We start from the raw sequence: 15,285 nt of genomic DNA, 5'->3' as shown, positions 1-15,285 counted from the left end.
TCCCTTGTTTTGAGCATCATTATTACTCCCCATTCCTCTATAATTTAAAAAAAATTTTCCAGTTACTTTAAAAAATAATTTTCAACATTCACTTTTATAAGATTTTGAGCTCCATATTTTTTCTCTCCTTCCTTCCCAAGATGACAAGCAATCTGAGATAAGTTATATATGTACAACCATAAACACATTTCCACATTAGTTACGTTGTGAAAGAAGAATCAGAACAAAAGGGAATAATAATATTTTGCTCACATTCCTGACTTGATTTAGGCTCTAGACTGATCCCTAAGCGTCCATTCCCCTATGCTAAAATGTCTCTTCCTTCCCATAGGTGTTCCTGAGCTCTGTGGAGCAGATTGAAAGTTGGCTCAACAACAAAGAAGCATTCCTGGAAAATGAAGATGTGGGTGTAGGTAACCAGGCAGGAAACAGGGACACAGATCAACTAGACTAGTGTTTCAAATCCAACCAAACTCAAAACGTTATTCAACAAATCTTTATTGAGACAAATAAAGCATTTGTTAAGCACTTACTATGTACCAAGCACATAAGAGCCTCTCCTTGTGGGCCAAGACCTGGAAATATGATAACAATGAATTGATGAATAAAAAATTAATTTAAAAGCATTTTAAAGCATGTGCTATGTGCCCAAAACAGTGTTAGGTTCTGCAGATAAAAATGTTAACAGCAAAGATAGTCACTGCCCTCAAGAAATTTAAATTATAAAGGGAAAAACTACATTTAGAAGACTAGAAAGGGTCACTGGTTTGGAAAATTATTAGATTCAAAGTTAATTTTTTTTGGGGGGGAATAGATTAATTGCTTTGTCTAAGAACAATGGCAGTTACTGAGTTGATCTGATTTTATTCAAATTCTTTAAAAAATTTTTTTCATTTAACAAAGTTTCTCTTCTTCCTTCTTCTTCCTCTCCCCTTCAAGGAAAAAAAGGCAGGAGCCTAAGGGAGGAGGGGGAAGTCCTCATCATAAATATACCTCATCAGGCAAAATAAATTTGCTCATTGGCCATGTCCAAAAACATATGTCACATCCTTCACTTTGAGCCCATCAATTCTCAGTCAGATAGAAAGCAGGTTTCATCAAGCGTCTTCTGGGACTAGTGATTCATCATTGTATTGATTAGCTTTCTAAGTCTCTCAAAGTTGACAAACATATACTCCTACACTTCTTAATTTAAGATCCTCAATGTCAGGAATTATTTTTACCATTGCATTTATATCCCTAAGGTAGCACAGGACTTGGAACATAGAAAGTGCTTAATAAATGCTTTTTTGTTCATTGTATATTTGTGCCCAGTTCCTAGTCCAAAGGTTTGCACATTGGTACTCTTATATGCCAGGTACATAGTAAGTGTTTAATAAATGAAAGAAATAGATAGTAATTGCTAAATAAACTCATTCATTTATTCATTCATTCATTATCTGCTCACGCCCAGTTCCTAGCTCAATGTCTTCCACAATAAATGTTTTATCTACTTTTATGGTTCTAGAACTTAAATTTCTCATCCCTAGAGCCTTCAAAGTAAAGGGATGGGGAAGAGAAGGGAGGGAATTGGTCTCCAATTTATGCATCTAGCCTTCTACTGGGAAAAAAGAAAGGATCCTTTACAGCTGCTTCACAGGAAGAGATGGATTCTACATCTGGGGGTTTGGGAAGACAGCCTGAGCAGAGACAGGGAGGTGGACCATTGGATAAGGAGAATACCTGTTTGTCCAGTTTGACCAGAACTTGGAATGTGTGAAGACCAGAAGTCAATCAATTAGCAAACATTCATTAAGTCCTTACTATGTGTTTTGGGACCACAAAGAAGGGCAACAAGCAAAATAAATGGCTCTCTCAAGAGCAAATAAGAAAGTTAATAGAATCTCAGAAGTGTAGAGCTCGAAGGGACCTCAGAAGCCAAATAGTCCATAAGGACAATTCTATGGGTAGAGCAGCTGAGCTTGGAGTCAGGAAAATATGAGTTCAAATCCAACCTCAGACATTCACTTAGAGTGTGACCTAGGCAAGTCATTTAACCTTGTTTGCCTCGGTTTCCTCATCTGTAAAATGGAAATAATAGTATCTTCCTCATAGGATTATTACAAAGTTCCAATAAGATAACAATTATAAAGTGCTTAGCATGGTGCGTGACATAATAAACACTATACAAATCTTAGCTATTATTATCATTACTGTCCATATGTTCCCTTCTACAATATATCCAGCAAATGATTATCCAGCCTCTGCTTAAAGACTTCCAGGAAGGGACAATCTGTTATCTTCCAAGTCAGTTTCATTAGTAAGTAGTTTTTCTTCACTTCAAGACAAATAATAGTTATTTATTTAGCTATTTATAGTTTGCAGAGCATTTTACGTATGTGAACTCAGTTGAGCCTCCCAACAGCCCAATGAGAAGCATTTTTTAAACAAGTCCAGACCAATGGCTTCATCTGTGAAGGGAGTTCAAGCCAATGTGGACAGGCAGTTTCTCTGCAGTTCATCATCTTAGAGAGTTGTTTGAGGAACTGAGAGATTAAGGGACATTTCCATGGTCACATAATCTGTTTATGTCCGAGGCAAAATCTGAATCCAAATTTTCCTAGTTCCAGTCAGTTTTCTATCCACTAAGTCAAGCTGTCTATGCTATAGATACTATAGGTATTATTACCATCCCCATTTTGTGAATGAGGACACTGAGGGCCAAGGATCAATTTAGCTAGTAATGCCAGAGGGGGCATTTGTAGGCAGCCTGAGATGTACCTGGGAATTTGATGAGGTAGTCCTGTAGGGATGAACCCAGTTACAAGTACCAAGAAAGCGATTTTCTCTCCCTTATCCCTAAGTCAAATCAAGCCAACCCTATAAATTTAGATCCAAAAAAGGATCTACTGTATGCAAGACAGTTGGCCATGAATTGGGGATATAAAGAAAAAAAAAAAATAGGCCATGTTTTCAAGGACTCAAGGACTACTTTTATAGTTCCAGAACTTGAACCTCTCATCCTTACAACCTTCAAAGAAAGGTTTCTACCATGAGGGGAGAAATGAATATAATACTTAGAAAGAGAAGGAAATATAAGATAATTTGAGAAGGGGAAAAAGCTTTAATAACTGGGGAAATTATGGAAGCCTTTTTAGAGGCTCTCACCAAACAGAGTAGTCATAATTGAAGAATGGAATCTAAGACTTAGAGGCCATATTTCTTTGAGTAGAATAAGTTGCATTGAGTGGATGATGGCTGGGTCAGAGAAAGTTACACTGGACTAAATCTGGATTCTCTCAACTGTCCTCCATAGAATCCTTTGGCCACCGTGGAGACCTTACAGTGGAAACATGAGCAATTTGAGAAGGGGCTAGACACCCAACTGGAGAAAATCAGTGCCATGGAAACCATGGCACTCAACCTGAATCGGAGTCAGCACCCTGAAGCCCAGCGGATCACCAGCAAGTGTCAGCTGCTGCTTTCAAGGTACCTCTGAAGCTCAGGGGGTCAGATAAGAGAGTGTTCTGGGATGGCGGTAGCCAGGACCGTGGGCAAAGAGATTCCATAGGTTGGATTTGTGTGAGGGTTGGAGAATGTGAAGGAGAATCCCCAGCAGGAATGAGCAGGGTCCTGTCCTTGGTCACCCTTTTGGAACTTCATTTCTCCAGCTGTCCGTCATGGGTCATTCCCCACCACATCTACACATCTTTGAAAAATAATTATACATGAGGCAGCTCAGTGATACAGGAGTCAGAAGAACTTGTGTTCAAATGCAGCCTTTCACACTTAATAGCTTTGTGACCCTAGGCAAATCATTTAACCCCAATTGCTTCCAAAAGCATTAACTTGCTCAGATGGCACCGCCAGATGAAGCTTACAGGCAGTGTTTGTGCCCGTGTCCGATCCCTGTTACAGACATGCAAAAGATTGAATTAAGAACTATTGATGTTTCAAAGGAAATCCAAAAAGAGACCTTGACAGGCTAGGTACTGACTAAAAAGGTGAAACTGAGCAGAGCCAGGAAAAGAGTGTATGAGATGCTCACCACAAGGTGAATGGAAAGAATGAAGGGGCAGGGGAAGACCCAAACTGAACGTAGTCTGTCACGACGACCAGGCTCAGCCTGAAGGGGGGATGAGAAAATGGGCTCCCTCCCTCACCTGTAGAGGTGGGATTTTGCCCAGGCTGTCAGATTTTTTCTTCCCTCTTCCTAGGATCCTTTGTTACAAGGGATGGCTCACTGGGTAGGAGTAGGGAAAGGGATATATTACAAGATGTAAAAATAAAGGCTCTCAATAAAAATGAATCTTTTATTTAAAAAGAAATTTAATTGGGATAAATTCCCCTAGTATGGCTTGGGCTAATAACCACCGAGGTCACTCCAACTCTGAAATTCTCCAGTTCCAGGTTTAGTGTTTTGTCTTTTTCATGAAGGGAAGCTAGCCGAGACATTACTTCACAGCGATCCCCGACGGGAGAGCTCTTGTACAATACAGAGTAGAATGCTGCCCTTCCCGGCCCCAGCGGAGAATGGCACGTTCTCACCCTGTGCCTCCCTGCAGGAAGGAGAAGCTGCTGGAGAGAATCCAGGCCCGAGGGCACCAGCTCGAGTTGTTCCAGCAGTTACACAGATTCCTGCAGGACTGCTGGGAGGTGGGATCATTCTTCTATGTACACAGGTCATGTCTCGGCCCCTGTGGGGAGCAGTGGGAAGGAGACGTGGGGAGGGAGTCACCTCACTGAGAAACCTGGAGTACAGTGGATGAACACTGGCACTGGGTTCAAATCCTGTCTGTGATGCCTACATGACTTTGGGCAAGTCACTTTACCTGCCTTTTTGCAAAAGGAAGAGGTTGGCCTAAAGGGCTCAAATTGAATTTTAATCTTTTAAACTCATTCTAGATCTATGAATTTAATTCTAATTCTAAACTCATCTAAATTCATTTTAGATCTGTGAACCTAAATAATCTAAGCTCATACTAGATGCATGAATTTAATTCTTCTAAGATCATTCTAGCTCTAGAAATCTAATTCTAATTGTTCTAAATTCATTCCAGATCTATGCATCTAATGGTTCTAGGGTCATTCTAGATTTATGACTCTAATTCTAAGCTCATATTAGATCCATGCATCTAATTCTTTTTTCATCCTAGATCCTTAAATTTAATTTTTCTAAGCTTATTCTAAGTCCCTGAATCTAAGCCTTCAAAACTCATTCTAGATCCATCAATCTAATTCTTCTAAACTGATTCTAAATCCAGGAATCTAATTCTAATTCTTCCAAGCTCACTCTAGATCTATGACTCTAATTATTCTAAGCTTACTCTAGATCTAAGAGTCTGAATCTAATTATTCTGTTCATTCTAGATCCATAAATTGAATTCTAATTCTTCTAAACTCATTATAGACCTATGAATCTAATTATTGTAAGCTCATTCTAGATGTAAGAATTTAACACTAATTGTCCAAAATTCATTCTAGATCTATGAATCATTCCACAGGACAGAATCCCCTGTTTAAGGGCAGATACAGATATCTCTATTAAAAATCAGGAAATTCTAATAGACATGTGATGGAAAGTGCCATCCACATCCAGAGAAAGAACTACAGAGACTGACTGTGGATCAAAGCAAAATAATTTTTACCTTTTTGTTGTTTGTTTGCTTAGTTGCTTTTCCCCCTTTTTTGTGTTTCTTTTTCCTTTTTATCTAATTTTTCTTGCATAGCATTACGAATGAGGAAATATATTTAGAAGAATTGGAGATGTTAAACCTATATTGAATTGCTTGCTGTCTTGGGATGGGGGGAGGAAAGGGGAAAAAATGTGCAAAGATTTTGCAAAGGGGAATGTTGATAACTGCCTTTGCATGCATTTAGAAAAATAAAATACTTAAAAAAATAAAATTACTGAAAGACAGAAAGGAAGGAAGGGAGGGAGAGAGAAAAGAAGGAAGGAATGGAGGAAGAGAGGAAGGGAAGAAGGGAGGAAGGAAGGAAGGAAGGAAGGAAGGAAGGAAGGAAGGAAGGAAGGAAGGAAGGAAGGAAGGAAGGAAGGAAGGAAGGAAGGAAGGAAGGAAGGAAGGAAGGAAGGAAGGAAGGAAGGGAGGGAGGGGAAGCAGCAAGTCCTTGAAGCTCTCCTTGTTCTTTCTCTCCTTTAGGTGTCCATGTGGCTGGGTGAGAAGAACCTCGTGGCCTTAGACGAGGGTTGGCGGGACTCTAGAACCCTGCAGGCCCAGCTGCGGAAGCACCAGAGCTTTCAGGCTGAGCTGGATGCCAATGCTGCCCAGCTTCAGAGACTGCAAACAGTAAGGGCTCCCAGGGAGAGGACACGTGTGTTGGTGAGGATGGGATACCAGCAAACCATAAGCTGCCAGAGCTACAGGAGGCCCAGAGTCCTGCCCTGGACTGCCTACTGGACATCTCTAATTAGATGTGCTATGGTCATATCACACACAACATGTCCATGGAGATGTTCCACATGGATAGGTGGCCCAATGGGCAGAATGATGGACCAGGAGTCAGAAGAAAGACATGAGTTAAAATCCTGCCTCAGACACGTAGGCTATTTAACTTCAGTCTCTTCATCTGTAAAATGTCAGACTTAATGGCCTGGGAGATTTCTTTCAGCTCTAAATCTATGATCAGCTGGGATTTCCTTCCAGAATGTAATGGCTTCCTAACTTCCTTTTTCTGTTGAGGGCACTCCCATCCTTCTGCTTCCCCAGATTCACAATGTCAAAGTCATTCTCATCTCTTTCCTCTCCCCTGTCCCCCTAACTGTCGTTATCTAGTCATTTCAGCCCTGTCTGACCCCTTCTGATTCCATTTTGGAGGATTTGGAGACACTGGAGTAACTTGCCATTTCCTTCTCCAGCTCATTTTACAGTTGAGGAAACTGAGGCAAACAGAGTTAAGTGACTTGAGCAGGGTCTTACAGCTGGTGTTTGAGGCCACATTTGAACTCAGGGCTTCTTGACTCCAGGCTCATTATCTATGGAGTTAATCAGCTCCATATCTAATCGACAAGTCTTGTCATCGATTTAAACTCTGCTTTTTAGCCATAATACCTAAAGCCCTTAAAAGTCTGGCTTCAGCCCTAAACCATTTACTCCCCTTACACACTCTTCATTTCAACCCAATAGTTTATCTGAGATTCTTTTACATGTTGTTCTATTTTCTCTCTCCATGCATTTGTCCAGGCTGTGCCCCCCCCCCCCCAATCCTCTCCTTCACTTTCACCTCTTGGAATCTCCAGCTTCCTTCAAGGTTCAGCCCAAGACCACATCCCCCATGAGGCTTTTCCTCCCCACAGCCCCCCATTGTTCATGCCCCCTCCCTAAAACATGACTCCACATTCATTGGGTACATATTTTGTTGTGACATAGCTGTGTACATGTGTTTGTCCCTGGTACAATCCAAGCTCCCAAGGACAAAGCCATTGCCTTTTATTCTTTGTCTCCCCGAGCTGGATCCAGAGCTAGCCCATTTCAAGACTGACTATATTTTGTTCACACATATTTCTCTCTCCCCAAACTAGTCAATACCTGGCATAATGCCTAGCATACAGAGGTACTTAATAATTGCTTGTTGGATGAATGAAGCTATACCATTCTAAAAGAGGGAGATTTCCCAGATAAGGTACTGGAAGTCAATTAGTTAACTAGCACATAGTTAGTAGAACCTGACACCTAGTCTCGGACATTCACTGGATGTGTGACTCTGGGCAAGCCACTTACACTGTTTGCCTCAGTTTCCCCTTCTATAAAATAAGCCAGAGAAGGAAATGGCAAACCACTCTGGTACCTTCTCCAAGAAAACCCAAATGGGGTCACCAAAAGTCAGACACATCTGAACAAGAATTTATTAAGCACCTACCATGTGCCAGGCACATAGTAGGTACAACTGCCTCCTGTGCCAGGCGCATAGTAGGTACAACTGCCTCCTGTGCCAGGCGCATAATAGGTACAACTGCCTCCTGTGCCAGGCGCATAGTAGGTACAACTGCCTCCTGTGCCAGGCGCATAGTAGGTACAACTGCCTCCTGTGCCAGGCGCATAGTAGGTACAACTGCCTCCTGTGCCAGGCGCATAGTAGGTACAACTGCCTCCTGTGCCAGGCGCATAGTAGGTACAACTGCCTCCTGTGCCAGGCGCATAGTACGTACAACTGCCTCCTGTGCCAGGCGCATAGTAGGTACAACTGCCTCCTGTGCCAGGCGCATAGTACGTACAACTGCCTCCTGTGCCAGGCGCATAGTAGGTACAACTGCCTCCTGTGCCAGGCGCATAGTAGATACAGCTGCCTCCTGTGCCAGGCACAGGAGATATAAAGATAGGCAAAAACAGTTCTTGCCTTCAAGGAGCTTACATTGCATTGGGGGAGACAAGGAACATAGAAGTCTCATGCAGACTGGATGGAAGGTAACCTTGGATGGGAAATCTCTAGCAGCAAGGAAGAGCTGCTGGAGATGTCATTGGAGCTGAGTCTTAAAGAAAGTGGGGGTTTTTGTACAAATAAAACTAATTCAAGCAAGATTAGAAGGGAAGTAACAAATTGGGAAAACATTTTTACAGTTAAAGGTTCTGATAAAGGCCTCATCTCCAAAATATACAGAGAATTGACTCTAATTTATAAGAAATCAAACCATTCTCCAATTGATAAATGGTCAAAGGATATGAACAGACAATTTTCAGATGATGAAATTGAAACTATTTCCACTCATATGAAAGAGTGTTCCAAATCACTATTGATCAGAGAAATGCAAATTAAGACAACTCTGAGATACCACTACACACCTGTCAGATTGGCTAAGATGACAGGAACAAATAATGATGAATGTTGGAGGGGATGTGGGAAAACTGGGACACTGATGCATTGTTGGTGGAGTTGTGAAAGAATCCAACCATTCTGGAGAGCAATTTGGAACTAAGCCCAAAAAGTTATCAAACTGTTTGACCCAGCCATACTACTACTGGGTTTATATCCCAAGGAAATACTAAAGAGTGGAAAGGGACCTGTGTGTGCCAAAATGTTTGTGGCAGCCCTTTTCATAGTGGCTAGAAACTGGAAGGTGAATGGATGTCCATCAATTGGAGAATGGTTGGGTAAATTATGGTATATGAATGTTATGGAATGTAGCGTGCTGTCGTCTCTAGAAGCTGCCGGATCGCTCTCTGGGAAGAGATATGCTGTGTCTACTCAAATCTTTCAGACAGATTCTTCTTCCTGTAGTGAACCGTTGTCTTCAGACAGTTGCTGTTAACTCTTGTCCTTAGAGGTGACTTCCCTTCCTGCAGAGAGCCCCGTCAGGGCTGATGTAATGCAGAGTCTCTCTTCTTGAATCCTGGCTCTGAATCTCCTCCAGCTCTTATCCTTCTCCAGGCCGATCTGCTCTCTGCGCCCAGTGCTGTCTCTTTTATCCTCCCAGAGAATGGGCGTGGGATAATGCAAGGGCTTCTGGGAAGAACCACCCCAGCCAATGAGCTTGCCCCCTCTATCAAGTCAACCTGAGTTCTCACCTTGTAATTGTCCAGAAAACCTGAATTCTCACCTTGTCACTGTCCAGACAACCTCAGTTCTCACTTAGTAATCCTAACATCTCCCCCTTTCTTTTGATTTAGAACATAGGACAGTCATGACCTTGAAACATAAATCCATCAATATGGGAAGTATTACAGATAATTACATAAATTACATAAGCATATAGTAACATAGTAACATAACGCATGCTAGAAGTATATAACATAATCAAATAATCATAAATTGAAAATTTATAAATGTCCATAAGTCCATTGTCCATTATTCTCATCTTGTGTGAGGAAGTCCAATGATTCCTGCTGGTTTTTAAAGTTCTTTAACAGTCTTCTTATTATCCATGCTCTTTCAGTGTCAGATGTTTCTTAGATCTTCTCCTTTATTTTGAGGTTTTTCTCTTTTTCTGTCTCTCTCTGATGGACAAGGCGAATATGACTCGTTGGCACCCATCTGATTCCTTCTTCATCTGTTTTCTTCTGTCTGTTAAAATACTAGCAAACCCTCTCTCCCAGACAGTTAACCTATCTAATTTTCTTCTATTTACCACTTTCTAAATCTCTTCTCATCATCTGGCAATTACATTGGAGTTGTTTGCACTGGACACAGCCCTGTTGGTTTAAAAGGCCTGTATTCTCCCCAAGTGTAATCCATTTTTGCAATCTGATTGCCTTTTGGCTCACTTATCAGGTAATCCCTTTCTACCATGTGATTGCTTTTCTGCTGGTTGATCAAATCAGAGTCCTGACCTTCTAAAGGCTCTTTAGGTGTAACATCAGCTGCCATCATGCCCCAAGTCTTTTTTGCCTGGGGCCCTGGATCTGGGCCCCTCATCCTATTTCCCTGAATTAGTTTACACTCTGATGCCCAATGGAGTCCTCTGTTGCATTTTGGACATGGGGTTTTAGGTCTTCTCTCACCCTGTCTTCTCACTGTATCTCCATACCTACACTGAGCTCTTAGATGTCCAATTTTTCCACATTGAAAACATCGCCGAGTTTCTCTAGAAGTCCCTTGCCAGGAGGGACCCTGTCTTTCCACATTCATCATTGCCCGGGTGTAAAAAGCATTTGTTCCCACTGTAGCACAGCGTCTTATGATCTCCTCTAAAGGAGCATCTTTGTCTAATCCCCATATAATTCTTTTGCAAATCTCATTGGCATTTTCCTTAGCCAGATGTCTGGTCATTATTTCTGTAGCTGAATTTTCTCCAATAGTTCTTTTGACAGCAGTTTGCAAACGTCCCACAAAATCTGCAAAAGGTTCATTGGGACCTTGCTGTATTTTAGTGAAAGCCTCTCCACGATCTTTCTGTCCAGGAAGGACACCCCAAGCTTTTATTGCAGCCTTAGCAATTTGTTCATATATTGTCATGGTATAATCAGTCTGTTCTGAATTCTCTCCATACCGACCTTCACCAGCCAAGTGCTCAAAAGTGAATTGTGTGTTAACTCCTATTTCCAAATTGCATCTGACTTGAATTTTACATAATTCATGAAATTCCGAAAGCCATAATAAATTTTCTCCAGGTTCCAGGCATATCCTTGCTATGGATTTCCAATCATTTGGGGTTAGGACTTCATAAGACAAACCATCTAGTAACATTTTAACATAAGCTGATGTAGCCCCATAAAGGGTACAACCTTTTTTCAAATCCTTAATTTTATTCAAATCTAAAGGTGCATATCTTCTCCTTTTTTTACCTACAGAGTCAGTATTTTCAATCACAGGATATGCATGTATAAAATCACTTATATCCTGTCCTTCTCTCTTAGCTTTAACCAATGCTTTTTCTAATCTTGTCATAGGCTTAGGCTGCTTCACAGGCAATTCTGTTTGTGTTTCTGCCTCTTCCTCTCTTTCTTCCTCCATCTCTGAAGGTGGGGTTGATGTGGGCCTGTCAATAATCTGTTCTCTAGGCAGGGTTGAAGCTTCTTCAAGAGAATCATACCCTAATTCCTCATTTAAATCCTCTTGCTCTAGGGAAAGATCTTGATCTTTCCTTTTTTCCTCACACTTCCTCCTCTGTTCATTTTTAAAACTTTTCCTTCTCTTACAACTTGCTTGATAGTTTAAGGCTAATTGAACTATGTTGTAGATATAAAATACTTCTGCAGAAATTGAACGAGGCCCATTTTTTGCTTGAAATTCTTTCATTTCATATCCCACTAGCTTCCATTTATCTACATCTATCTTTTCTTCCTCTAAGAACCAAGGGGATGTGCGTCTTAATGCAGCCAAGAGTTTAGCAATCTGTACCCAGGTTACAAGTAAACTCTGCTCCTCAATTATGTTGATTATACTCTCTATAGTACCACTCCTGAATGGGGGTGGAGCTGAGGTTGCTTCTGGGGCTGGGGATGAGTCGGCTGAGGTCCAGGGATTGAATATAGCTAACATCTGCCCCATTTCAGCTATAAGAGATTCCTGGTTTAGCCCTTAACAAGTTAAGTTCCTTATTTATCTATTAGCACGCTCACTTAATCTTTAACAAAGTTTCCTCGTTACTCACGGTTCTGGGTCAGAGAGACTGAGATCTAGATCAGAAGCTTTTCCACCGGAATCAGGACCGTGTCTGTCCCTGTTCGGGCGCCAAATTGCGAAGGTCTGGTCTAGCTCCTCTTGTCAGGATAAGCAAAAGTCCTTGCCCCACGTTGGGCGCCAATTGTAGCGTGCTGTCGTCTCTAGAAGCTGCTGGATCGCTCTCTGGGAAGAGATATGCTGTGTCTACTCAAATCTTTCAGACAGATTCTTCTTCCTGTAGTGAACCGTTGTCTTCAGACAGTTGCTGTTAACTCTTGTCCTTAGAGGTGACTTCCCTTCCTGCAGAGAGCCCCGTCAGGGCTGATGTAATGCAGAGTCTCTCTTCTTGAATCCTGGCTCTGAATCTCCTCCAGCTCTTATCCTTCTCCAGGCCGATCTGCTCTCTGCGCCCAGTGCTGTCTCTTTTATCCTCCCAGAGAATGGGCGTGGGATAATGCAAGGGCTTCTGGGAAGAACCACCCCAGCCAATGAGCTTGCCCCCTCTATCAAGTCAACCTGAGTTCTCACCTTGTAATTGTCCAGAAAACCTGAATTCTCACCTTGTCACTGTCCAGACAACCTCAGTTCTCACTTAGTAATCCTAACAATGGAATATTATTGTTCTGTAAGAAATGACCAGCAGGAGGAATATAGAGAGGCCTGGAGAGACATCAATTGATGCTGAGTGAAATGAGTAGAACTAGGGGAACATTATACACTTCAACAATGATACTGTATGAGGACGTATTCTGATGATATTTTCAATACAGAGAAGAGCTAATCCAATTCCATTTGATCAATGATGGAAAGAATCAGCTACACCCAGAGAAGAAATACTGGGAAATGAGTGTATACTGTTAGCATTTTTTGTTTTTCTCCCAGATTATTTTTACCTTCCGAATACAATTCTTCCTTTGCAACAACAACAACAACAAAATTCGGTTCTGCACATATATATTGTACCTAGGATATACTATAACATTTAATATGTATGGGAATGCCTGCCATCTAGGGGAGGGGGTAAAGGGAAGGAGGGGAAAAATTCGTAACAGAAGGGAGTACAAGGGATAAAAAATTACCTTTGCATGTGTACTGTCAAAAAATGTTATAATTATAAAATAAATTTAAAAAAAGAAGAAAGTGGGGGTGCTAGGAGACAGAGGAGACAGGGGTGGGGAGGGAAAGCAGAACAAGTTATAGCGAGGGAAAAAACAGGCAGACTGAGGCAGGGTCTGTTCCAGGAACCGCCCCAAGAAGCGCTGGGCCAAGCAGCTCTTAGTGTTGATTCCAGCCCTCTGCCACCATCCCTGCACTACCACCTGGGCTAAAAGGAGATCTGCTCTTCTTTTGGGTTTCAGGAAGGGGAGAAACTGCTGAAGGAGGGGCATCCTGCCCTGGAGACCATTCAGGAGCGGCTGCAAGAGATACAAGGTCTCTGGAGTCAGCTGCAAGCCAACTGTGTCAAGAAGGGAACCAAATTACAGGATGCTTATAAGGTGGGGGTGATGCTGTGGAGGGGGCGGGACCAGGCCAAAGCTAAGCCAGTGGAGGGGACCGTAAAGGTGGAGCTTCTCCCCTTCCTCCCATGTGCCATCTAGTCTCTCCTCTCTTCTAGGCCCTGCATTTCCAAAGGAAAGTGAAGGAGGTGGAGAGGTGGCTGGAGAACATGGAGGAGGAGCTTCAGGCTCCCCTGGGTGGGCAGGACTTAGCAGGTGTGAAGGAGCTGCTGGCAACCCACAGGGAGCTGGAGGCAAACATGGAGGCTCTGGGGGGCCTGGTGCAGGCGCTGATGGAACAGGCCCAGGCCTTTGGCTCGGAAAATCACTTCCTCGCTGGGCAGATGGAAGAACAGGCCCAGCGGCTGCTACAGAGGTGGGCAGCAGCTTCTTCCACCTGCGTCCTGTATTCCTGTGGTTCAGATTTCCTCTGTCACTTTACTCCCCTTTTCAGCTTCTAATTTTTCTTCTCCAAAGGGAAATATCTCAAGAAAATCCCTCTCTAGGTTTTATCTACCCTGTTCATCTCTCTCTTTGGGGACTCTATTTTTTTGATCAGTTCACAAGCAAATATTAAGCACTTACTAAGCCAGGCACAGTACTAGACTCTGGGGACACAAAGAAAGGCAAAGGAAGGAAGGAAGGAAGGAAGGAAGGAAGGAAGGAAGGAAGGAAGGAAGGAAGGAAGGAAGGAAGGAAGGAAGGAAGGAAGGAAGGAAGGAAGGAAGGAAGGAAGGAAGGAAGGAAGGAAGGAAGGAAGGAAGGAAGGAAGGAAGGAAGGAAGGAAGGAAGGAAGGAAGGAAGGAAGGAAGGAAGGAAGGAAGGAAGGAAGGAAGGAAGGAAGGAAGGAAGGAAGGAAGGAAGGAAGGAAGGAAGGAAGGAAGGAAGGAAGGAAGGAAGGAAGGAAGGAAGGAAGGAAGGGAAGGAAGGAAGGAAAGAAGGAAGGAAGGAAGGAAGGAAGGAAGGAAGGAAGGAAGGAAGGAAGGAGGGAAAGAAGGAGGAAGGAAGGGAGGGAGGGAAGGAGGGAGGGAAAGAGAGAAAAAGAGAGAAAGAAAGAGAGAAAGAAAGAAAGAAAGAAAGAAAGAAAGAAAGAAAGAAAGAAAGAAAGAAAGAAAGAGAGAAAGAAAGAAAGAGAGAGAGAGAAAGAAAGAAAGAAAGAAAGAAAAAGAAAGAAAGAAAGAAAGAAAAAGAAAGAAAGAAAGAAAGAAAGAAAGAAAGAAAGAAAGAAAGAAAGAAAGAAAGAAAGAAAGAAAGAAAGAAAGAAAGAAAGAAAAAGAAAGAAAGAAAGAAAAGAGGCTTACATTCTAAGAGGAGAAAAACTTGGGAGAAAGACGTTCACACATAAGATTTGTATAGGGACAGTGGAAGATCATCTCAGAGGGAAGGACCTGGAGGTAAAGGGAGAACCAAGAAAGCTTTCTTCTCAGAAGGTGAGGTTTGAATTGAGCCCTGAAGAAAGCCAGGGTGTCTGGGGAGCAGATGCAGGGAGAAAGGGCTTTTCCAGAGTTGGGGGCCAGCCAACATACAGGTACTGTCAGGAAACGCAATGTTTTATGGGAGGAACAGCTAAAAGGTCTGTGTCGCTGAAATGAATAACACATGGGGAGAATTATGAGTGATGGGGCTCTAGGTAATGAAGAGCTTTAAATACCAAAGAGAGGACTTTAAGTTTATATATAGAGAAAGCCAAAAGAGTTTTCTGAATAGAGCAAAGGGAGAGGTCTGGGTGAGTGTACTCCTCTGCTTTAGGAGG

General features: G+C 42.3%; 1 protein-coding gene across 1 annotated transcript in view; it reads left to right on the top strand.

Moving 5' to 3' along the window:
* Positions 1-15,285, top strand: part of SPTBN5 (spectrin beta, non-erythrocytic 5) — a gene marked incomplete at its 3' end in the record, with an annotated part of 110,582 nt that overhangs the window by 81,410 nt on the left and 13,887 nt on the right. The window contains 6 exon segments of the mRNA XM_074284787.1: positions 332-409; positions 3,296-3,468; positions 4,545-4,635; positions 6,141-6,287; positions 13,395-13,532; positions 13,652-13,908. Of these exon segments, the coding sequence (XP_074140888.1) occupies positions 332-409; positions 3,296-3,468; positions 4,545-4,635; positions 6,141-6,287; positions 13,395-13,532; positions 13,652-13,908 (884 nt within the window).

The sequence above is a fragment of the Sminthopsis crassicaudata genome, chromosome 2, assembly GCF_048593235.1.
Source record: "Sminthopsis crassicaudata isolate SCR6 chromosome 2, ASM4859323v1, whole genome shotgun sequence".
Classification (NCBI taxonomy): Eukaryota; Metazoa; Chordata; class Mammalia; order Dasyuromorphia; family Dasyuridae; genus Sminthopsis; species Sminthopsis crassicaudata.
This window is presented reverse-complemented; position numbering and strand designations above follow the sequence as displayed.